At 32.6% G+C, this 26,454-nt stretch overlaps 1 protein-coding gene across 4 annotated transcripts; it reads left to right on the top strand.

Annotated features, from left to right (window-relative positions):
- Positions 1 to 912: 912 nt before the first annotated feature.
- On the top strand, positions 913 to 23,328 carry norpA (no receptor potential A). 4 transcript variants are annotated; one of them, XM_023174270.2, is made up of 18 exons: positions 913 to 1,269; positions 3,143 to 3,340; positions 6,795 to 6,874; positions 8,088 to 8,324; positions 8,450 to 8,644; positions 12,785 to 12,993; positions 13,056 to 13,250; positions 15,716 to 15,821; positions 15,881 to 16,022; positions 16,080 to 16,224; positions 16,278 to 16,435; positions 16,894 to 17,133; positions 17,245 to 17,472; positions 19,567 to 19,761; positions 19,949 to 20,003; positions 20,065 to 20,233; positions 20,289 to 20,550; positions 22,984 to 23,328. In XM_023174270.2, exons 1-18 carry the CDS (start codon positions 1,099 to 1,101, stop codon positions 23,239 to 23,241), a joined length of 3,243 nt encoding a protein of 1,080 aa, XP_023030038.1. In that variant the 5' UTR covers positions 913 to 1,098; the 3' UTR covers positions 23,242 to 23,328. The 4 variants fall into 4 exon arrangements, with proteins under 4 accessions (XP_023030038.1, XP_023030039.1, XP_074038817.1 ...); XM_023174271.2 differs by lacking the exon at positions 6,795 to 6,874 and adding an exon at positions 4,750 to 4,829; XM_023174272.2 differs by lacking the exon at positions 913 to 1,269 and adding an exon at positions 4,750 to 4,829 and having other exon boundaries at positions 3,203 to 3,340.
- Positions 23,329 to 26,454: the final 3,126 nt, after the last annotated feature.

The raw sequence follows: 26,454 nt of genomic DNA, 5'->3' as shown, positions 1-26,454 counted from the left end.
AAATGTTGTATCGAGGTATTGCCAGACATTAACTTGGTAATGCGGTGGTGCTCCATCCTGCTGAAACCATATCCTTTTCACTGGAACTTGAGGGTTTCGCAGCTCCTCTAAAAAAAAGTATATTTTGACTAATATTTAAAACAGACGTTATGAACTCAATTACTCAACAACTACTTGTATATATAGTCTAATAAACGAAGACCCAAAAAAGGCCAAATCACTGAAAAAATAGTGTAGAAGCAAAACTGGTAATAATGAAAAGTTCCCTAAGTAGCTTAATGATAATATTTTGAGTAGGGGTAGAGTTTCGTGGAGGGGGAGTCTCTAAAGATCCCTTCTTAAGTTTTTGGTGGAAACTTAAGAAGGAAAACTCAAAAACTTCGGCTTCAAGCAAAAAAATAATCATTCTTTTGAAATAATGTACATAAAATTCTATACAAAAAATGTCTTATGTGATGGAATCGACAGATACTTAGTGAGAGTCCATAGCGTTTTCAAGAAACTGGATATGTTATGCGATAATGGGCAACATTTGGTCCCGGACGTGACGAAGGTAGCTAAAACTGCATCCACGGTGGCTTAAGTGAATCCTCTAACCAAAGGCTTTCTGAATGACTATGCATTTGTATTATTTCCTACTTGCAAATGTTGCTCAACCTTGCACCTTACGGAATACCACAGTATTCCATATGGTATGGTCACGGAATACTGTGGCTATTCCGTACTGATGACAACTAATGAACCAAAAACTCGTGTATACATAATATGCTTACTCTTTATAAAATTTATTACTTTTTATTTTATTTATAAATAAAAAACCTGACTTATGAATAAGATTTGTCATGTTTAAGTGTGTTCATGTGATCAAAGACGAAAAGAAAGCAGCCCCAGATAAAAAACCAGCTGTCGTCTGACGAGCTGACATCTGTCAGAAGAAACTGTCAAAACTACCGAAATGTCACTGAAAATAATTATGTGAAAATTGTAAACATTTTGTATAGGAATGGGAAAAATATGATTTACTTCAACTTTTCTGAAATTATCAACACTCGAAACTATAACTATGTGAGTTTTTGATATTATGAATAGGCCTTCGCCATGACGAAGAAATTCGAGTTCGATTGGCATATTCCCGTGCCAGAACCACTTTTGTCGGGGTGTGTTTTTGATCGATGGACGGAAGACAAGGATAATGTTGAACTGGAACAACGGGCATTATTCAAAGTGGATGAATATGGATTCTTCATTTATTGGAAAAGTGAAGGAAAGGTTGGTATTCAAGCTTTTTTAATGTGTTTTGGCTAGATAAAAACCAAATCCTATTTATACTTTTTTGTTTATTTTTTTAAAGAGCCGTCTAGCAGATGAAATCCAAACAAATTCACATATTCTTTCAAAATGCAAATACATACTGAATATGAAAAATGAAACTAGAACATTTCATATTTTATATACATTTAGGTATTTCAGTTTAAAAATAAATACTGAATGCTGTGACATATAAGTTTTAATATCTATAATTCAATGTTTACTGTGGCACAATTGCCTCTGATTTTTTTAAAATATAAGCTTTGGAATTGGAATTGGCCGCGGTGGTAGTGCGCCTGACTCATGATCGGAAGACCGTGGGTTCGATTCCTGCCTCGACCAGATATTTTTCTCGAGAGAATTTATCTGGTTGAAGCTGGGATGATTCTGCAACCGTGTTAGGAATCACACGTTAAAAGGTAAGACCTCGTTAGTCCTTGGCTCGCACAAGTTTCTCAACTTCTGAGAGTTGTCGTTCGTATGGGGGTGACAGCTGATTAACGGAAAAACAGATTTTAAACAGATTTTCTTTGATATTCGAGGATCCAGTTCTTTGTCGATCCCATAGATGGTGACTTCGTAAGGGAAGATATTATTACCTTAACTTACTAAGGCTTGTCCTTTGAGGACACTTGAGTCCATCAATGCATTTGTGGTTCAGCCTAGTTCCATTGATGAGACCTTGGCATGTCAAAATGGTGCTGTCTGGTGTTGAATCATAAATGCATTGTGTTTGGGCTCTAATTTACAACTAGTTTGTCTTGCAGTGAAAGACAGGCTTTGCAACTGACTACCTTGGGAAGCCTCTCTTATGTTTGATGTTCGAGAATTGATTTCTCTGTTGCTTCCATAGATGTTGTCTTCGTGAAGGTAGATGTCATTACCCTCACATACATATCTGTGTAATTGATGAAGTTTACTTTGTGGAAGTTCATGATCACTTTGATGAAATTAATGAAAACACTTTTGTCTAATTTCCACCAGTTATTTTATTTTTTCGTCCGATTTCGGGTTTTATCCCATTATCAAGTATAAAATTAACTATGTACAGCTTGTCAAATGTAGGAAGAGCTTTCTGAATTCCGTTATCGTCCTGCTCACTAGATCTAGTTCGTTGGAAGATAGTGAGAATGAGCGAGAGAGAGGGATAAGAGAGAGAGAGAAAGATTTCTCCATTCCTAGATTTGACAAGCTGTAGTTTTGTCCACTGTTCGAATCTGAAGTCAAAATGTGGTGTCACCCAAAAGTTGAAACTTTGAAATATCATCTATCTATTTCAGGAAACCACTTCTGGTAATGAAGTGAAAATAGTATCTTATATTATGTAGTTTGTTCACAGATAGATCATTTTAAAGAAATCAAATGGAAAAAAATAGAAGTAGCAAGTGAATAAATGCCCACAATATGCGAGACAGTGAAAATGAGGTGTCATTCTACTACTTTTCAGTACCAAAAGTGAGTTTCTGAAATAAGTCAATTTTGTAATGGTTGTAACTCTGAAAGTGGACCGGAGCATCATGTTTTGACTTCAGAATCGTTAATCAGTAGAAAAAAACCCCATAAGTCCAATAAAAATTGTTTTTGAAATAACCATGAGTAGCATGTCTCAATAATTGATGAAAATTGTGTTAAAATTCGTCAAATATTCTTATACATCTGTAATAAAATTTCCATCCCAGAAAGAATAATTGGAATTTTTAGTTCTATTTATTAATAAAAAAAATTAATTGAACAAGAAACACATATAAAATTTTGTCAATTTCGTGGTAGTGAGATCCCCTTGAAAGAAACAATATTGTTTATGCTTATTATATTATTATATGCTTGTTATTAGGAAGGCGATGTCATCGAGTTGTGCCAGGTCAGTGACGTTAGAGCTGGAGGTGTACCCAAAGATCAGAAAATATTAACTAAATTGACTAACGAACATGGAACGGATCTTGAAAACAAATCCTTGACTATTTGCAGTGGGACAGATTATATCAACATCAATTATCAACACATTGTGTGTCCAAATGCTGAAACTGCTACGGTAAATAATATTTTTCAATACTTCAGTATTCATTGATTTCTTGTTATTTTCAAATATAAAAATCCTCTGGAAACAGTCAATAAAAAAGTGGTGCTTGATTAAAGTAGTAATCTCTTGAAACATAATGAGACATTTCATATTAATTTTGCTCGATGATCCTCATTCTAGTATACAGGGTGTTAATTAAGTATGTACCATACATTTAACAGACGATTCTTTAGGTAATTTTAAGACGAAATGTTCATATAAACATGGGTCCGCAAATCTTTCGCTCTCAAGATACAGGGTGTTAAAATAAAAATAAAAAAAGTTATTCGTGAATATCTTGAATATCCTTTACAACAATTTTGTTGTAATTTGGCAATGATATTCATAACATTAAGGAGCTAATTTAGCCCGAATGTGATTCAATTTATCAAGTCCAGTGGCGTCTCGAGACACTCGAGAAATTACAACAAAATTAGGTAAAGGATATTTAAGATATTTATGAATAATTTTTTTTAAAATTTTTATTTTAACACCCTGTATCTTGAGAACGAAGGATTTGCGGATCCATGTTTATATGAACATTTCGTCTTAAAATTACCTAAAGAATCGTCTGTTAAATTTATAGTACATACTTAATTAACACCCTGTATATCAAAAAATAACGTGCACCTTACTATAACTGGTCCAAAAGCCAAGTTGAAAAAGAAAGTTCTGTAATATTTCACAGCATTTTCTTGAAGTTGATCAATAATATATTCCCAAAATTTATATTTTTGTAGTCATATATCTACCAGAATTAACACCAACTCACCCAATAATTCTCAAATTGAAATTTCCCAAAGGTTATGGAACCCGTAATCATTTTTATAAGTTAATAAGAAATAGTTGGTATCAAAATCTTACGAATTCTGTAGAAATTTTGTTATGACACTTTCATCTGACTTTTGAACAAAGAATAAAATTCATTTCAATACTGACTTCAGTGATAATTTTTCATCTGATGATTATGTTGGTATTTCAAATTATTCACTGAGATATTAGATTGCCAAGACATTGTCAATTTGTTCTTTCAAATAATATTTCTATTTTGTGTTGTGTGATATGTGAAGAATGATATTGATTTGTCAAAAAAACAAGTTTGAATTTATTTTGTTGATTGTTTAGAAGTCGTTAGGAATTATTTCCTTTTTTGAGAAAATGATATTAAATGTACTTCAGCTTTTGTTGATGTGATCAAAAAATAACAATTTACTTTGCTAAATATGATTTCCCACTTTTTATCAACATGGTTCATTAAACTGAAAGTTACTTTTGAAATGAAAATACAATTTTTCAAAAAAGCACCTTAAACATTTTTATTTTGAATCATATGATACTTGGTTTACATTCATAGGAAGTCATTGTCATAATCCTTTTTGAAGGTATGGTTGGATGGCCTAAGAAAAATTACCCATAATGTGAAAGCAAATAATTTTTGTCCCATGACATGTTTGAAAAAACAGTAAGTCAGAAAGGATATATTGCATGCATGCTTTTGATGAAAATATTTTCCTTTATGTTTACCAATTTCTGTTGAGAGATATTTCATAGTTAAAAGTGGCTACAGAGTGATGAAAATTGTTGAATATTTAAGTGTTTTTCAAGATATATTGAATATTGTTTTAGTGTCTTCTTTATAAGTTGGGTAAGCTAATGGATATTAATCAGAAGAGACGATAGTAACAGCTGTCAATCTTGTCTGACAGAACACTTGTCGCTTGGCAACATGATCGTCTAAATTGGGTTCGTAAATTCAATTATAGTATGATATACTTAGTCTGAATCATTCATAAACATTCTCTAGTATATTTTAGAGCTCGAACTCCACAAGGTTCAGAAACGTGTTCAAAGTAAAATCTATTTTTCAAATTGGGTATTTGAAAAATAGGTGATCTATGTCCTCATTTCGTCCATATTCACAGTGAGCTGACTGTTAATTTCGATTTTTAATAGGTGGGATTTGGTTTGGCAATGTTTTATTCCCATTTTCATCATAATGTGACGTCTGACTATGTATGGGAATTTGGAAAACCAAAGTTTGTATGTAAATTCTATCCTTTACTTTTGTACAGATTTTCCAAGGTTACCTCAAAATTGTGTTTGATTTTGAATTTGAAATCGATTTAATTTCTGATTGATCTACTTCAATTTTCATTGCTACACTTGAATCACACCCTATGATGATGAGTTTATCCAATGTTTCATTACCTTCTATGTTAGTATATCTCTGTATCCGCGCTAACTTATTATTCATGTTTTCTATCTATTACCATGTGTACGTGTTAATAGATATGTCTGTGTATTCTAAAACCGACTTTGTTATTTTTCTTTGAACCATCAGTGTATATGAAAGTGTGTTTCTTTGTATTTTTCTGTACTGAAATGGAACTGTAATCTATTGTTAGTGTATCTTTCATCTAAACCTAATTTTATGGTTCAATCGACAGATATAGTCCATAACTCAAAGTGGAGTATAAAGATTTGAAGAGGAAGGTAAACTCGAAGTTTTCTTTACACAAAAAGAGGAATATATTTAATTATTGAGTAATTATTGGGTATTGAGATTCTTCTTTGCTCATAAATCCAATTTTCAAAGTTTTCTTCTGAGGCTGATGAAATGTGTTTCTGTAATTCGCTCGTTTTTGCAAAATTAATGTTTGAAATTGAACTTTCATCTAAAGTACACCCAAAAGGACTCGACGTAGTTTGTACATTTTGTGAATTGGTTGACAAAGATTGATTTTTGGGACATTTTCCACTCAAAGAACCCGCTTTTTTACCAGGCAGCTTAGCTGCCGCCATTACGCAAACTTAATAGCGTACCCCCTATGACTCAATGGCGTACCTCCAGTGGTACACGTACCCCACTTTAAACCCTGTGTTAAAGGAACGATTTCTGTGAATATGGTCTCAACATTCTGTACAGATTGTGAAAGTTTCATATCTTCTCTCATCATCTGGTGGGTTTCACTTTTTTAGTGTCATTCATTTACCAGATATGGAATTTATATTGAAACAAGATTTTGTTGAGTTGAATTTCGTTGGGTTGAGATATCAAAAAACTGATAGGAATGAAAGTTGTTCAAAATTAAACATAGTACTTATCCAAAAATTTTGTAATATACAGGGTGTTCTGTTTGAATAAATAAGATATAAAAAACTGTGTGACTGGCAACAATGCATACCTCAGAATATTTTAGAAACATAGACCCTTTTCATTAATAGCAACTACCGAATATTCAGGACAATATATCATTTAGTTCTCCACATAGGTCTAATGGTCTATGCAGTTCAATACTTTATAAAAGTATATTGTAGAATAATGAAGTTTCATTAATCAATTCACTCTCAGTAGTCTCTTTTATTTTATGAAGGTCTCTTGAAAAAATAACTCGCATATTGTTTTGCATGGCTTGTTTCATAACAGGTATGGCAGCAAGGCTTGAGGAAGATCACTCATAATAATAAAAATGCAAATATCTGCCCAAGAACAGCTTTGATGAAACAGTGAGTGTTATTTGTATATTTTAAGTATTCTTTGAGACATATATTGTATGGTGTATGTATGAGTCTGAATATACATAGTCCTACTATACTTTGTCAGGCTTCCATATCGTTTATGTTACATGTAAGCTTATAAATATTTTCACATATACAACCTATTCTGAAAAAGGACAATTCAGTTAGATTTTGTTTAAATGAAATATACTGGGTATTTCATAAGTACTGTCATTAATTTATACCGTACCATATATGGTACGTACGTATGAAGTCTGTTCAATAAATAACGTGAATGTTTCCAGGGCTACATACATTCGATTAGCGATTTTTTTATGTTGGTAAACTCGTATCGAACATATGTGCACACTTCCATCTGTTTAGCATGTTTAGTTTGTTGGTGAGAGGCATAAAAGTTAGAAATGTTTTGTTAGAAATGGCTTCATGTAGCCATTTTTCAGGGTTTTACTTATTTGGTTTCCGGGAAAAAAAAACAACCAATATGAATATTAGAAGTTGATTGATGCTTCCATTTCTCAAAGAAATTAGACTGTGTTGTGTGATAGTATTATGTTCATTATGTATGTAGCTTCCTTGAACTTCAATTTTAATCAGCGTCTCTCCATTTGAATGACCTAAGCTTTGGACCATTTGATGTGGGTCCAGAATGACTGCCGTCTCCAACTCACTACATACTTCTCATAGGGCTTTCATTTTATTTTCACCAATTCGGAAATTCAGTGGCCTCTTGCTTTCTCTTATGAAATAACCACAGAAGGAAAAGTGTTTGTTTTTGGATTTATTCTTCGCCAGAGGTGCCAGTTTTACTATTTATTATTAATTCATGTCAATGTCCTGAGATCCTTCCAAGAAACTTGAAGACCAATTAAAAAAAATTAACACAGAGTGTTCCATTGGCTACAATGAAGTTGTTATATAATATAAATGGGAGAAGAAACCATAAATTCAAAGCAGTTTATGAATAAGAGCCTGTACAGTTGTGAAAAGTCTGTCATTAGATGTCTGCAGATGAAAGAAAGAGATAGTGTAAAAGTGCATATATGATTTGTTATGTTGTTCCTGTTCCTTCATAGTGTTTAATGATTTCAATAAAAATAGTAATGGAATTATTCTAAAGGATAGATTTATGTGTTATAACTTTTATCTGTTCTTGTTTACCATTCTCTAAATGAAGAAGAGGTTATATGAAATTATTTTTTAGTTGGATGCGACTTGGATTTTCAGTAGATCAAAAAGGTCACATACCAGTTAAAGTAATCGCAAGAACTTTTGCCTCAGGAAAAACCGAAAAACTGGTTTACCAAATATTATCAGAACTAGACCTTCCGTCTGGAAAGGGAGACAGCATTGAACCTGAAGCTTTTACTTTCGATAAGTTTTATGCTCTCTATCATAAAATTTGTCCAAGGAATGATATCGAAGAACTGTTTCGAAGCATGTAAGTCGCAGAATTTCATAAGCTTATTTTGTTTGGTAATATTGCAGTATTTTGAATGAAATGTATTGCATTACATTTTATATTAATAAGTTTAAGTTATCTTTAGAATTTTGTTATATTTTTAGCACTCAAGGACAAGCGGACTATTTGAATGTCGACCAATTCATTAATTTTCTTAATGAAAAACAAAGGGATCCTAGATTGAATGAGATATTGTATCCACTGTATGATGAAAAACGTGCCAAAGAAATTATCGAAACTTACGAACAGGATGAGGAATCCAAATTAGCCAACAGATTAACCAAAGATGGACTAATAAGGTAGAATAGAATTATGAACAATAATAATGAATATTCAGAGGTGAGAGTATATAAATATAAATATATCAAAATAATTTCAGGAAGGGTTCTCAGTCATAAGCAGCTTCAAAAAACAAACCTCAATTTTTACGATACGTAATATAAAGATAGAGTGAGTTTTTTATTGATACCTGGGTTTGACTGAAAACCTGTTACTCCTTTCTTTCAATATAAATATATTTAGTATTCACACCATACGTATGTACTGGCACAATATATGCTGAAAAAGTGGTACCAACTCCACAACACAGGTTCCTAAGATTTTTATTAAAGAATTTATATTATGAATTGAGAGGCGATTTTTTGAAACAGTGATTTTTTACAAAAATAGTGCTCAAAATCTTTTTTGTAGAGGATTTTATGATGTATAATAAAGGTAATCATTCAATTGTAGTAGCTATGAGACACAGTTCTACAATATAGATGATTTTATAAAGAACAAAAAATGTTTTGAACCATTTTATCGTTTTATTGATAGTGTCTGAGATGCATATTTTCAAATTGCTGAACAATGACTGTAACATTTATCCAATACAGCAATTTCATAATTTCTGTGAAAATAAAAGTGTAATCAGATTGAACTCGTAAAGTAAGCTACCACAATAATCCTATGTGGCAAAATAATCGTGTTATATTTAGCTATTTTATAATATGTTGATACACAGAGAACTACAAAAAAAGAACATTTTTTGGAGTGTTTTCTACTCATATAGAAAATGTGATCATTGAATGTATAGTAGTACTATTACTGTTTTTTTTTGGTAAATATAAATTTGAGAAAAGTCACACCTAAACTATAACACAAATGATTTGAACGTTCATTTTGAAACTCGGAAACTTTTAAAAACTTGTCTCTTGAAATTTTTTAGTCAATTTTGTCTGAATCTCCTTAGATTTCTTGGACTGTTCTTCATACAGCATGGATATTTAATGAGAACGATTTATTTTTCAACACAGATAAAACACCAAGGTTATTTATAATCACAATCACCAGAAAAAAATTGAAAATATCCAGTTCAGAAACTGTAATGACGATATATTTCGTGAAACCATCAACCAGTAAAATTGAAACAACACTACCTTGCCTGTTAAGTTGCCACTTATTTTCAACATTGACAGCTTGAATTTTTCCACACAATGTTATTCGTCTATTTTCTTTTTTTCTTTCCTCTATTCGACTGTTTATGCACGAGTTGATTCAATATTATACCTTATTTGTTTTATGTTTACTTCACCAAGAATGAATTGAACTAATTTTTCATTTTCAATAGGTTGGCTATACCACACACAATAAACTCTTTTGAAGTTTCTTCCGTGGTGTCCTGTTTATTTTTTTCTCAGTAGTGTATTAGTAATAGGTTACTTGAAATTGTATACATTGAATAATAAAATAAACTTTATTATTATTAAGAAACATTTAGATAACATATTGGTAAAAAGTGATGAAAGGATGAATTCCTGAATTGGAATAGTCATTGCCAACATCTCATACCTAAACTCAACTCCCTGAAGTTTCTTTCATTAATTTAATCGACTAGAGCAGTATTGACTTTTGACTAGTATCTGTTATGCTCATGTAGATTCTAGAATTAGGTACGATATTTGTTTCTGGAGAGGGTCAACTTCAGCACAAAATATATTTGTTGCACAAAAACGCATTGTATGGCAAATATTTCCCACAGATTCTTGTAGACAGTATTTTAAAAAATATAATATTGTAACTCAAATGTGTTTGAAAATAAGTCAAATTATTCAATAATCAAAAACTAGTTTCTTGTACCGATTGTGAAATTAAAAGTGACTTATTCTGGGCCAGAATACATTAGTCCAAAACGTTCCAATAATCTTCCTGAATATGTGAAGGCTTCAAAGCAACTGTATAATTTTAAACAAATACTGGCAGCATATCTGTTAGATAGTCGTCATTATACCCTAGAAGAATTTTTTTAATAATTCTTAGATCTGTTCTTCTTTTACTATAATTAATTTTCATTATCTCTATTTTATTTTAATGACGTTTTACTATACAACCGCATATTGTCTTTGTGGAAATAAAGAATTAAAAAAATAGTTTCATGCCTAAGGATGTAGGATCATTCGCTTCAATATTGTATTTACAAAATGATGCAAAGAAATAATCTTTTGTCTAATTTCACTGAGGTGCATGTCTCTCACCTGTTTGAATTCATTTTGGTTTTTAAGTATATTTGAACATAAGTCCTGGATTAAAAGAGTTGACAGAGTTGGACTAATTGAATTAGTTATATTTAGTCCTCCAATTGTTCGATTTACCTTCTGAGTTAAGATTTCTGATGTTTTCTTAACTCAGAAGGAAAACAGTTTCTTTTTGTCGAAAGACATCGACCGGCGAACACCTTTATTTTTCTTTCCCTATACCAAACAAAAAATTAATGCACAGCAGTTTTCTTCACCTCAAGGAGCTGGTGAAGTCTTCCAAAACCATGTTTTTGAGTGTTCTAAGTGGAATAACTGTTTCAAAAATTGGTTTGAACATATGCAAATGTCGTGAATCAGTCTTAAATGCGAGTATTTTGAAAAAATAATAAAACCGGACCAAAAAATATCGTTTGCTATCTTTGTATAAACTTTTAAAATGGCCCTTCTATAAACCCAAAATTATCAATCATCATTTTGATTACCGACTGACAAGTCTATTCTTACTTCCATTTGACAAAGTAATACCCCTATCCTTACTAAACTCATACTTATATAAGAGAAGGCAAGTAGTCAAAGTTGGAAAAAGTCTAAGTACTGAAAGAAATATTGAAGATGGGGTACCACAGGGATCCATTCTAGGACCCTTCTTGTATTTAGCTTTTGCCAATGACTTATCAGTGTACCTAAATAAGAACTCGGCCATTCACTGTACATGTTATGCTGATGATACTAATATATTAATTATTGAAAACGATATGGACTCCGCGAAAAACACAGCTCTAGAGACCTACAAAAAAGTTATTATGTGGTCAAAGAAAAACAATTTAATGTTGAATGAAGCCAAAACTAACTTGTTAAATTTCAAGATGAATACTGGGCAACAATATGGGTTGAATCTGTTTGATGATACTGCTTTAAAATTGAACCTAACCAAGTCAACAAAAATGTTGGGTGTTATTTTTGATGACAAACTTCAATGGAGGACACATATTGACCACTTATGTAATAAACTTAGAAAAGCCTGTTATTCTCTTAGGTTTCTATCCCACCATTGTGGTCAAAGTATTTTATTAACTGTCTATTACGCAAACTTCAATTCGCATCTTAGATATGGCATCCTTAACTGGGGCACATCCTCTACCGTGACTCGTGTGTTTTTTATACAAAAGTATGCTATTAGGATCATTGCTAAGTTGGGCTATAGAGATTCTTGTAGAGAAACTTTTCAGCATTTGAAAATATTAACGCTAGCAGGAGTATACATAATGGAAGCTTGCACATATATCTATCGAAATAGAAACACTTTAGCTGCTAACAGAGCCTGTCATAATCACTCTACTCGGAATGCCCACTTACTATTATCTAGTCAACATCGCACTGCTCTTTTCCAAAGAAGTTTTGAGTTTCAAGGCTGCAAACTTTTTAATAAACTCCCCGACAATATCAGAAATTCTGAAAATTTACACATTTTTAAATCAAGACTGAAGCAACTTCTTCTGTCAAAGAACTGCTACAGTATTGATGACTTTTATTTGTAATCCAATACTATATGTGTGTATAGAAAACAATTATCTATTATTATATTTATGTGGTATACATCGTGTATGTTGTATATATGCGTGTATGTGTATATATGTGTATACATATGTGTGTGTATGTGTACATATGTGATATGTGTATATATGTGTGTATATGTGTACATATATATGTGTATATGTATATATGTGTATATATAGATATAATTTATTTTATTTTTTACACATTTTTTAATTTATAACTTTGTGACATTATCTATTTCGTATAGTTTTATTTCTTTTCAATATTGTACATTGACGTTTTCCTCTTTTTCATTTGTACTTCTGCTCTTGTGGTTATACAAATCAATCTGAGTAAATAAAGAGATTATTATTATTAATTTTCCAGATATTTGATGTCTGATGAGAATGCTCCTGTGTTTCTGGATCGACTCGATATTTATATGGAAATGGACCAACCTCTTTGCGCCTACTACATAAATTCTAGTCATAATACATATTTATCAGGTCGACAGTTTGGAGGAAAGTCATCGGTGGAAATGTATCGACAGGTGTTGCTGGCGGGTTGTCGGTGTGTAGAGTTGGATTGTTGGGATGGTAAGACTCCAACACTATAAATAAATTGTAATTGATTCACTGAAATTGGGCGCTTCTTCCAGGGAGAGGTGAAGATGAAGAACCCATCATTACTCACGGCAGAGCAATGTGTACAGACATATTGTTTAAAGATGTAATATATGCCATAAGGGACACAGCCTTCGTTACATCTGATTACCCAGTCATTCTGTCGTTCGAAAACCATTGTTGTAAGACACAGCAACATAAACTTGCCAAATATTGTGATGAAATTTTAGGTGAGTCATACTTCAGCTAGCAATAGTTTCAGTTTTGAACATCCAAGTTGTACAAATTTTATCTTGAAAACAAGATATAAAAAAACGTCACTACTAATGTTCATTTCCACGCTAAGACTTGCACGTTGAAAAGTAAGACCTGATTAATCCTTAGCTCGAACAAAATTAGACTTCTGAGGGTTGTCGTTCGTAAGGGGCCAATAGTTGTTCAATGGAAAAACAGATTTTAAAACAGTATGGAAATTCTGTGATTTCTAAATATGTAAATGATTAATTCAAGAAGAGAGTTGTTATTTCAGCTGAAACTTTTATGGTCCAAAGTGTTAACAGATTTCAAAGCTAGAAATAGCTTATTTTTTCTCTTTTTTTTTTTTTTCATTTTTTTGTTTATATACATTTGAAACATTCATGGAAAGATGTGTAATGATGCTAATACTTCGATAAGGTTGATAAAGTTGGGCAGCATTTTTGGGGTTGATAGCTTTACTATCTACCATTTCAAAAGTTATAGAAAAAAATGTAAAAAAGAGATTATTGGCATTCTTGAACCAACATAACATATTATCTACAGTACAATTCGGTTTTCAAACTTCTAAACGCACAAGTGATGCAATTTTCAACTTTTTAAATGAACTGTATGTTGGCCTAAACGATGGAAGAGCTATTGGAGCGATATTATGTGATTTTTCAAAAGCATTCGATTGTGTTAATCACAGAGTACTGCTCAAAAAATTATATTGCTATGGATTCAGAGGAGTGACACTCGACTGGTTTGCAAGCTATCTTTCGAACCGAAGTCAGATTGTCAAATTGCCGAATTGTTCTTTTGATATCTCAAAAATAAAATGGGGAGTTCCCCAAGGATCCGTTCTTGGTCCAATTCTTTTTCTTATTTACATTAATGACCTTAGTAAGATTGATATACATGGAACCTTTACCATGTTTGCAGACGATACCACCATACTATGGCATGGAAGTGATATAGAAATTCTGAAAGAGCGTATCTTTCTAGACTTACAGAAAGTAAAAACCTGGTGTGACTCAAACTATCTTTGCTTCAACGGAAATAAAACCAAAATTCTGACCTTCAAGTTCAATTATGAAAATCTGACCTTGAATGAACAAATCATAAATAACAATACCAGCATAAAATTCTTAGGTATATACATTGATGATAAATTACGATTTGATGACCATGTAAGGAACATAAACAAAAACCTAGCCTAGGGCTGCTATGCAATCAGAGTTATCACTACAGAACTCGGAACAAAGGCAGGCAGAATGGCTTACTTTTCTCTCATTGAATCACACTTAATGTATGGCATTTCGTTCTGAGGTTTTTGCTGTTATCAGCTAATGAGCTCAGTATTTGTCTTACAAAAAAGAGCTCTCAGATATTTATCAAAAGCTAAGTCCAGGGATCACTGTAAACCACTTTTTATTAAACATGGAATTCTGACCCTATACAATATTTTTATCCTTGAAACAGTGTGCTTGATGCATAAGAAAAAATCAAATATGACAATTGTAAGACCATATAATACTCGTCAAAAAGACGACTTACCCCTACCGCTACCAAAAACGACATTAACCAAACACTCTCTCATATTTGAGAGTAAAAAACTCTTCAATCATCTGCCGAGCCAAGTAAAAAATATATCATGCCCGAGAATCTTTCGGAAAACCGTCAAGAGCATATTTTTAACTAAAGGATACTACAGCCTGCAGGAGTATTATAGTGAGAGTATCTTGGGCTAACAGTAGCTTCTTGCATTTTATCTATAAGATTAAATTATCTATATTTATGTGTGATTTCATCGAAAGATGAAAACATTTTTATATATTTTTACTTATATATTTTTGTTTTTATGTTTTGTTCTTTTTACAACTAGACAAAAGATATATGTATTATCTATTGTTTATATCTGCAAATTTTAACCATTTTATATAAATCACTGACAAATTAATAGGTATTGTACATGTAAACCATGCTTTGTCAACAAGAGTCTTTCCTCTTAGACAATAAAGTACATTGATTGATTGATCGATTGAAACATTTCAGAGGAGGACGTGTCTCCAAATGGAATGAACTCCGCCCTTTTCTCCTGTTTATTAGCTCTTGGTCACAAATATGAAGTGTACAATTTATGTGAGAAATAAAGGAGATTATTATTATAATTAAATATTTTCACAACATATGAAGATATTGAGCCTCCCAAAAATACAAATTTGTCTTCACCTACTAAATCATTTAGGAAACTAAAATAATTTTTTTCAATAATAATGAATAGAAATTGATTTCTAATTTAATGTACAGGAAATGAAATTGGTACATCTTCTTCATACTTAGAGAAACTTTTCTAATGTGAGGAATATTTTATTTTCATTACAACTTTGAGAACTACCTTAGATTAGAATTGATTTTCTTACCACAGATCATTAATTGTTTTACCTCCTTCAAAAAGGTGATCTGCTTTTGAAAGAGCCTTTGGAAGAGTATCCTTTGGAACCTGGGTGCCCTCTGCCGCCACCCTGTGCTTTGAAGAGGAAAATCTTGATAAAAAACAAAAGGTATACTCTACTTCGTGAAAGGAGACTGCCTTAAAAATTATATTGCCCTTAATTTTAAGATTGAAACCAGAAGTGGAGAAAGAAGAGTTGGAATTATTCAGGCAGGGTGATTTTGTTATCGAGGATGAAGAAAAAGAAGATGCCAATGCCAGTGCAGATAGACCTGTTCCACCGGACCTTCCAAATGATATTTCCCTCGAGGTGATATTGAATGATTTATAGTTCATGTTGGATTGATGAGTACTTTTACCCTTTTAGAACCCTGCAGAAGTGGGGTTACCAGAGGGAGAAGCTATACCTAGGCCCATACACACAGGCTCCACCACAAATGTGCATCCTTGGTTGAGTTCGATGGTGAATTATGCTCAACCAGTGAAGTTTCAAGGATTCGATGTTGCTGAAGGTAAAGTATTTATTGGTGAAAAAATATCGAATTTTTTCTTTGGCTGTTTTTAGAAAAAAATATTCACCACAACATGTCTAGTTTCTCCGAGCCCAATGGTTTGAACTACTTGAAAACGCAGGCCATAGAGTTTGTTAATTACAACAAAAGACAAATGTCACGTATCTACCCTAGCGGAGCTCGTGCCAACTCTTCAAATTATATGCCGCAGGTATGTACATTCCCATGTACTCTCAAGCGTCGAATCTTGGTAGTGGGCAGACGTTAATTCTTACCGAGGACTGGATCATAAAGAATCCAAAAATCGAAAAATACCACTTCTGACACCATATTTTTTCTTTCGTTTTAGGATATTTTCTCTAATGTATTCAACAACAGTTGCAAATAAAATTTTGTTACATCTTGAAAGGACTTCCAAACTTTTTTTATAGCTTTTAATACTTTTCAAAAATAGATTTAAACTGTTTCATTAGTTTTGAGATTATCGAAAACTAATATATAACATAATCATCTAATTTTAAGGTCAAACAAATTTTACTTCCATTTATGAATTCGTTTTTCTAGCTTTGCCACTTTTTTGATCAACGAGAATATATTCTTATCACTGATATAACTATAATACTTTCTTTCCCAAAACCTATAATACAATCTATTTTATTTCTTTGAAAGGTATTTTGGAATGCTGGATGTCAGATGGTTTCACTGAACTTTCAAACGTCAGATTTGCCTATGCAGTTGAATCAAGGTAAATTCGAATACAACGGTAATTGCGGTTATTTGCTGAAACCTGATTTCATGAGACGTCATGATAGGACTTTCGATCCTTTTGCTGAATGTCCTGTTGACGGAGTAATCGCAGCCCAGTGTGCTGTCCAAGTAATAGCCGGACAATTTTTGTCTGACAAGAAAGTGAGTGATATTTTTATACATTTTTAATTATAACTACAATCAGATTTTTTAAATTTCATTTATTAAAAGTGGTATCACCTGATATATTGACCCAGTAGATTGTTTTTCCAGATTGGCACTTACGTTGAGGTAGATATGTATGGTTTACCTACAGATACTATCAGAAGAGAATTTCGTACGAGATTGGTCCCTCAGAATGGTCTCAATCCAGTGTACAATGAAGAACCTTTTTTATTCAGGAAAGTCGTTTTACCAGATTTGGCAGTATTGAGATTCGGTGTCTATGACGAAAATGGAAAGCTTCTGGGCCAAAGAATTTTACCTCTGGATGGTTTGCAGGCAAGTTACCACTTTTTTTTAATATTATTATGAACAATTATGGAAATTGTTCATAATGTACTGGGGTTCAAATTTTTCGTTATTTTGGTGTAATCCTCTGTTAAAAAATAACAAAAAAACATCCTGATATTTTCCAATTGGTTGTTGAGATTTCTATTAGTGGTGCAGAGACAGAACGCATCGACATCCAGTATCTTAGTGATGCTTCTCTTGGAAGATATGTTGTGCCCTGATTTATAATTCTATTATCCTGCATGATTGTCCTAGTTTATCTCTTGAACAAAATCGATGTTTGCTCTTCAATAACAAATACATTTTTTATTCGTCCTATTTTTTCTGATTTGAATCTATCTTTTCTTCAAAAAATATTTTTTACTGAAAATATAAACTTTCACGGACAGAGATAATCGTAGCAAAGCTTTTTTCCGAGTTTTCTGGTCTGCAGGTTCTTATGACTGACATTTCATCTATAACTGCGTTAAACATTATCAGTTGTCCTCCTATCATATACTATATTGTTCAGGGATCGGTTCCGGTCGCTGGTTTCATTCCATCATTGGTGAGCGTGGATTCGTTTCTATTGGTTTTGTAATTTGGTCTGAATTGTGTGTATTGTTGAGTGCAGGTAGCTAGACTTTATGTTTTGGTTTTCCTTTTTGCTGTGTTTTTGAATTTTCATCGTTTTTGAATTTTCATCGTTTTTACTATAGAAAAGAGATGGGAAATAAAAACACACACAGTTTTTGATAGAAAAGAAGAGGGATTTAATATAAAGTCTGGCTACCCACACTCAACTATACATAGAGTAAGTCAAATAACCGAACCAATAGGAACGAAACCACATCCACCATAGATGGAATGAAAAACCAGAGAACCAAATCCAGAACAATGAAATACTGTGAGGACAACTACTTTCATGCCTATCACAGTTTTTTGACACAATTATTCTTATCTATCTCAGGTATGTTTAGCTGAATTATACATTTCTGTGACAAGAGACTAGTTTTGAAACAGTTGCTCAATATCTTTTTTCCTTATCAATAAGCTTCTTGAGATGAACTCAGTAATGATATGAGAGTGCTTCAAAGCAGTGTTTTCAAACCTCGTCCATTAATTATGCACTTGACATCTTTTTTTTTGATATTAGTGATTTTTTTAATACATTTACTAATGGCATACTATAAACTGTTATAGTACGCTCTAACTAAGATGAGATTTTGATGCGTATTTAGATAGATAGCTGTTGGCCACACAAACTGATGTCAATAGTATTGGCGAAATATGACTTGAGTGGGCGGGGTCTTTTAACACAACGATTTTACGTTTCTTCGCTGACTCATCTTAGTTGGTGCGTACTTTACATCAATGATTTTGAAGAAACAATGATATGATTGAATAAAGTTCTGAGATAATTTGAGCCATTTTTAAGAATAAATGAACATAAATTGAATGCAAAGACAATGAAAGCAATGGTATAAAGTATAAATTATGTAATATCAACTAAGAGTACTTTGATGTGAAAAATATGAAACTTGTTAATGAATGAAGACACCTGGATTTCTTGTAAATTTATGATACATTTATGATTTCATATTCTGAGAAAATATTTTTTTTCTCTACAATTCCTGCTCATATTTAAAAAACAACCATGTACACAATTGCATAGGTACTTTTTTAATACGAAAGTTTACCTTACCCGGTCTTTTGTTGTTGAAAGGATTAGGACCAGAAAAAAGTAACATCCTATAGAAAGATCAACATGTTTTTGTTAGTTGAATAGACATCGGAAACAGAAGGCTGTGTACTATGTTTGAACTTGATAGCTTCAGAAACATACTAGTTCTGATAAAATTTAAGAAAATATTAAAAGTAATGTACACTTTCATATTATAAATGAGTCTTTTAGAGAGTTTTTTAGAAGCATTCATAAATATTTACACAGCGTTCAGGAATACCCTGTATATGCGGGACAACGTCAAACTGTCTAATTCTTCACGTATTTCAATACAACTATTTCCTCCTGTCTTTGAAAACTATAGTTATGACTATTCTATTCTGTAACTTATAATTCTATAAAAAATAATTGTTTTGTAGGCTGGCTATCGTCACATCTCTCTAAGAACTGAAGCGAACTTTCCAATGTCTCTTCCCATGCTTTTCTGCAATATCGAATTGAAAATATATGTTCCTGATGGTTTCGAAGATTTCATGGCCGCATTGAGTGATCCAAGAGGATTTATGGGCGCTCAACAAAGACAAACGGAACAGATGTCGTCCATGGGAATAGAGGTATTTGAAGTGTATATTTTTACACAGTGTGTTCGAGAAATAATCATCTGTGCCTATATTTCAATGAACTCTTTTTCTCAATTTGAGTTGAGATATATATCTTCTAGAAATCCGAGAATATAATCAAAAATTTTGTGGAGTATATTATTTATGACGGTTTTTACAGATATTGATTTTAATTTTGTAGGTTACTACTGACAAACCAGTCGAGAAAAAGGAGAAGAAGGAGGAAAATAAAATCGGTAATGATAATTTTCTATTTCTAATGGTGACTGACGATTTTGGTGTCACATTTTTTTACAGTGTTTGAACCAATTACTATCGAAACAATAAAGCAAGACAAGGCTTTTCAAAAAAATACCAAGAAACAACAAAAGGAATATGATGCTTTGAAGAAAAAACAAACCAAAGAAAAGTTGGCTGTCCAAAAAACTCAGTGTTCCGCCATTGAAAAGCTCATCAAGGGCAAAAAGTGAGTACCTTTTTCCTGTGTTCATTTTTCAGAAATCATTCCTGACATTTTTCAGCAAAAATGACATTGTGAATGATCCGGCAGTTCGGAAATTGGTAACCGAACAAACCCTTGAGTGGAGCTCGTTGATGGAATGTCATCGTAAACAGGAATGGGAGTTCCTTAGAAATCAGTTAGATGACCAAAGGGATGTTTTACGTAAACACATGGAAGTATTACAGGTACTTCAGATGAAACAGTTGGAAGCCAAACACGACAGAGATATGAAGGAACTGAGCAGTGCGCAAGCTAAGATTTCAGTGGAAACAGCCAAAGAGGTAAATTTGTTTCTCGGTTGTTTTTTAGTTCTGATAATACTACCCTTCATTATTTTTGAGTGGATAGTAGTAATGATAATCTTTTTGACAGAAAATTTTGAACGATGAGTTGACAAAGATGATATATTAAATATACTTTCCTTCGACGCCAAAAGCATCGAGTGCTATCGTCACTAACCCCTGGATATTCACAGACACATCAGCTATGAAACATAGCAGAATCAACACACCTTTAATGAGAAGTGTTCTCTTGTGAAAATTATCGAGTCGAAGTTGGGGGAGTATACAATGTTAAAAAAGTTTCAAGGATAGATGATCCTCGGAAATCTTATTCAAACCGGATAGAGTAAACTTTTTTCAATTTCTGATAACAGGGATGGCAATTCCCAATAATAGGGAAGTGTAGAGTTAGACAATTTTCATAAAGCAACTAAATAACTAGATCTGTTCAGTTTAGTTTTCAATGTAAAAAAGAGGAATGGTACAATTTTCTGTTTTTTTTTAATGGCCTGTATAATTAACAATGGGACGATTCTAACAGCAGTTTTGTGATCTTTGGCTCCGTGAATTCTAAAATTCTTTTCTCGATACAGATCTACACAAAATATACTTCAACTCAATCACCAGGTTACTCTGATTTCTATGGATGAAAAAAGTACAGACACACTTCATGAAAATTTGGAAAGAGATCTAAAAAGAATTAGAGTAGCAAATCTGTTATCTTTCAACACCAAAACCCAAAGTACTTGGTTTCAAATATAGCGTCTCTCATCTAATCTCATCAAAATTTTTTGGTTTACACCTTGACGGGACACTGAAATTCGAAAATGTCTAAGAAAAAATTTCAAAAAAAGTAACATTGAGATACTATTTCCTCAGAATATTCCCCATGAACTACGGTTCTATTTTGCCAAATGTCCTTACAATGAATTTATTGATGTATTGTGAGATATAGAATAGCACTTTACATTCTTCGATTATTCGAGTTATTTTCTAAATATAATAATGAGAGTATAAACCATTGTAAACAGAAGGAATAATTCCTAGACAGCTTTTGTCATATCATTGGAAAATAATTTTGGAAACAATGGAAATATCACATAACAATACTAAAGAGAAGCTGTAGTCAGAAAAACTTCTTGTAAAAGTTGTCTCTTAATTCAACCTTAAATTTACAGCTCGTCACACTCTCTAACCTACTCCCTATATACATCATTGTGTTCCTTGAACATATTTGTTCTCATATTAGAATGATGTTTTCAAACAAAAGCTTCTATTGTTACTACGTGTTTTGAATATTAATGTTTCAAATTTGTTTCTGGGGTAATAACGCTTTGAAAAAATGTAGTTATAATGGCGGTCAGGACTTTCCGATGGAAATCACACATATATGTGGGAAGACCAAATTTTCTTATTGATTCGGCCTTTACTTGAGGAAGATCCATAGTAATTTCATAATCACTGTTGATAAAGCAACTGTGTTAGCGAAACATGTCGTGATATATTTTTCAAATAAAGTTTGTGGAATTCAAATCGTGAGGTGTAGTTTATGAAAAGACTGAATTTTTTGAAAAACTAAGGCCAAGTCAATTTCCTCAAATGAAATGTTGAACAACTTTCATGTGACAATTGAGGTTGATGTTGAATACAATAGCGATCAGGTCTTTAATAGCGTACAAGTGCTTTAAATAATTGAAATATTTTCAGCTTTAACATATTGTAATAATAATTTTAAAAATGAAATATGATAAACAAACGTATTCCAAAAACACTTTATTGTGAGATTTTCACTAAATTGTTTTACAAAAACGCAACACGTGTTTCGCCATACAATGACTTCATCTGGCGTGTCTTTCAACTAATTCTACACATTCAATACTAAATATATATATAGTTTATGGAGTACCTGAAATCAAAGTACCTGTAAACGAAGTACCTGAATTTTAAGTAGCTGATATTTTACCTGAATTTCTAACGAATTAAATTACCTGCACTTATGTTCCATTTTCACATTTGAAAAAATATATTCAGTAACGGAGAGTTATTGAGTTCTAATTGATTATTCAGTAAATTACCCGAATTCCTGAATCTATTGATTTCTAAACATTCTAGAAGATTAAGTTTCAAACTCTTCTCTTCTAAATGTAACACCTCGTACTCATGATTGAACTCATGTCCTTCTGCTAAAAGATGGTTTGCAAATGCGGAATTGGTCTTTCTATTTACAAAACAACTCCTATGTTCTTTAATTCGTTGGAAAAATGTTCTTCCTGTTTGGCCAATATACAAATATGATATAATTTGGGTTTTTTGGAAAACAATGAAATTGAACTAAATTAATCAGGAAAATGTAACACTGAAGATTAGTTTTCACATAATCACCTAATGACTGCCTCAACACATTTTAAAGTTGATCTTTATTTTTTTTTTCAGGTTACCAGTGATAAGAATCTCAAAACCAAGAGAGACAAAGAACGCAGGTTGAAAGAAAAGCAACAAAATAATCAAAAGCGTTTTGTGGATGAACGTAAAACAGCCCAAATTAAACAGAGCAGAGAAAAAGAGAAGTTGAAAATTACTCATGATAAACAGTTGGAAATGCTATCTCACGATATCCAAAGAATGATAGATATGTACAAAAACGAGGAGTTGGAATATGAGATGTCAAGCAAGAGTGAATTTTTCGCTTAAATTTCCATTAAGTAATGTAGTTCTTATATTATTATTTGAATATAAATAAAATATATGATTTTGTTATAAAATGTCAGCTATTCATGAGTTTTTGTTTCTATTCACTGTCTAGAGCAATTTCAATTAGATTCTTTTGAGAAGATGATTTCAAATTTGTGATAACAAGCTTGATTATTGAAATTAAATCAGTGTATATTCAGACTGAACTGAGGGCTACATTCACATGAAAGGCTAGTTTTCTTTGTATTTAATGAAATATAAGGTTGAATTAATCAAAAATATAAAATATTGTGAAGAATGAGGTTTTATTTTTAAATATATCAAGCACTGGTATCTTGAGAAATATGGTTTATAGTACAAGAAAATAAATATTTCGAAATGATATCTTGAAACATTCATCTCTCCTAACGTACCTACGAGAGTGGCCTGGAAAGTTTCCGACACAACAAAGGTACATTTTTTCATTTCAAAAAATTTTTCAATTCAGTCTCTTTTAACCTCTACACACTTCTCCCAGTTAATCGGCGCCAAAACTCTGATTTATTACGCCTAAACTATAATAATAATAATAATTTTCATTTTCCTTCAGACAATAAGAAATTGTATAGGAATTGTCTTAAAAGTAGAAAGTAGATTAACAGAAGTTAGGCATACTAACAGTACAAACCACAGTCATATTCTAAAGATGATTAGATTACATAAAAAATAAAATATCACAAAATTGTCACAATAGAGTTACATTACATTACATTAGCTTGCAGAAAAAACGAATCCACGTCATAAAAACACTTTTCGATCAAGTACGATTTCAAGCGAGATTTGAACAAAGGTGCAGGTACACAATTTCGAATATCATCGGGTAGAGAATTGAAGACTTTAGGCCCTATTACATTTGGTGACTTCGAACATATCATTGTTCTGCAATGGGGAACATCTAAATCATTTTTTTGTATGGTAATAAGATGATGAATATCAGATCTCAGTATAAAATTAGCTTTATTTTTAAATACGTATAGACAAGTTTCAAATATAAATATGGACGACTTTGTTAAAATTCCCATATTTTTAAAACTATAGCAGCAGGATTCTCTTCTTTTCAGACCAGTCATACTCTTTATAACTCTTTTTTGAGCAATACATGCTTCATTTGCCATGGGGGATACGCCTCAAAAACAAATTCCATAACGAAGTCTATTTTCGACTTGTGCATAATAAAGTTGTTGTAGCATATCAAGACTGAGGATATGTCTTAGGTTCCTCAGCTGGAAGGATATAGTATTCAAGTGGGAAATCAGATGTTCACATTGAATTTTCCAGGTGAGACCTTTATCAACATGTAAACCCAGGAATTTTACACATTCTTCACCCGTCCTAATATTATGAAAAAATAGTTCTTCACATTCTCTCTGTCTATTATGATACCTTATCACCTGCGTTTTCTCCATGTTCATGAAAAGGAGGTTAGCAGCAAACCACTCTTCCATATTGGTTACTGTTAGTTCACTGTTGCATTGTCATTAGATGATAAGACAACGGACGTGTCGTCTGCATATAAGGTAAAAAAAGCGGGAACGTCCAGTTTGTCAATAACATTGATATACAATAAGAATAATACAGATCCCAAGACGGACCCCTGTGGAACCCCTATATATAAACTGCGACAACAGAGCGTTGGAAATGTTCATTCCAACACGTATTTGGTCTAACGTGAGCAAACGCGGCACCCAACGCGCGGACAGCTTTCTCATGCCTAAATGTTTATTTAATATGTGACAAATACGTTCTTTCGACATGTTCACAACCTCTTAGTACGAGAGCCCACGACCAAAACCATGTATCATAGCAATACGGCCGAAACTGTATAAAATAGTTAGATTATATGATTCTGAACCCGACTAGGTGTGGAGTAACTGTTGAAATTGTAGCAATTGCGTGCGAGGCTATTTCTGTATAAAATAGTTGAGTAGATTATATGATTCTGAACCCAACTAGGTGTGGAGTAACTGTTGTCTAATATTGGAAATGTACATAGGTTTTATAACGAATAAGTTGGTTTTCAGACATTTTGCGCGTAGTATATAGCTGAAGCGAATTTTTGAAAATGTCATAAAATTTAGCAGTCTTGTATTATAGCAATCCGGATAATTTTTTTTTGAACCATTCGTATATTTGCTAGGATTACAAAAAATCTGTTTTCAGAAATTTTAAATGTCGCATGTACTCACAAAAGAGAAAAGAACGTTTTGAAGTCGCTTGGCCGATGCCTGAGCGCTTCTTACGATGCGGTGGGAATGTTTTTTCGCGTGTTACGCTCCTGCCACTCTCTTACTATACACAGCTCACTCACCAGCTGTTCTAACCGTTGGAATGACGCTCACTCAGTTGCCATGTGTTGTGCGGTTGTGGTGTAACAAATGTCGGACCTGAGTTGTGTGTTTTGTGAAGAAAAAAGCCTTGAAAAATGAAAAAATTTACTAATGAGACACTGCAAAAGTGTAAAGAAGTAGCTGAATTTCGGAGTACCAAGCACAGTGCTAGGAAATCGATTTACTCCGACATTGAGTTACCTCGTGGTGTTTTGATACGGACGTTGGCTATCATTCAACGTGTTATTGAAATTTCACAGCCGTAAGGATTCCAAAGGATCCTAATATTTTTCCGGAAAATGTTTATAGTTCCACGTCAAGTGATGCAAATTATGACGCTGGTAATTTTTTTGATGACGGAGCATCTACATCAAGAGCGAGGTAAGAATGAAATACATATGGCAAGGGTAACAAAAGACCAATAACAATGCCAAAGCATCCTTAACGCTACCAAGAAGCTTTTGCCGATATGGGCAGCTGTACCTCTAATACTGAGAAAGTATTCCTTATACTGGAAGAATTCACGTACAAATTGTACAATGAAAAGAAAATTAATAATGTAGATTCAGCTCAACTGAACATTTTCACAAAGACATGTAAAATAAAAAAGACGAAGCTTCCACAACTCTGAATCTCAAGTCATCCAATTACGATGCCTGCAATCTGCCACCATGCAAAGTAGAATTGGAAAAACATTTATTGCGAAGGAAATATATTGCCCAAGTATGGAGCAACGCTCATGAGAAAATTCTAACCGATCTCAAAACTGCAGATTTCGGATGGTGTGAAGACGAGGGACGGTTCCAGTTTTCGTGGTTCTCCGATAACCAACTACCAGAGTTGAGAG

Source organism: Leptinotarsa decemlineata, unplaced genomic scaffold, assembly GCF_025532065.1.
Source record: "Leptinotarsa decemlineata unplaced genomic scaffold, Ldec_3_MD MMD2_tig00026328_RagTag_RagTag, whole genome shotgun sequence".
NCBI lineage: Eukaryota > Metazoa > Arthropoda > Insecta > Coleoptera > Chrysomelidae > Leptinotarsa > Leptinotarsa decemlineata.
The sequence above is the reverse complement of the archived record's forward strand: the minus strand, read 5'-3'. Positions and strand labels throughout refer to the sequence as shown.

Bases quoted from the DNA above. Each gene is read 5' to 3' on its own strand.
- norpA (XM_023174270.2), top strand. From the start codon at position 1,099: ATGACGAAGAAATTCGAGTTCGATTGGCATATTCCCGTGCCAGAACCA. The intron at 16,023-16,079 runs GTGATATTGAAT...TTACCCTTTTAG, and splicing joins CAAATGATATTTCCCTCGAG to AACCCTGCAGAAGTGGGGTT. The intron at 20,234-20,288 runs GTGAGTACCTTT...GACATTTTTCAG, and splicing joins AAGCTCATCAAGGGCAAAAA to CAAAAATGACATTGTGAATG.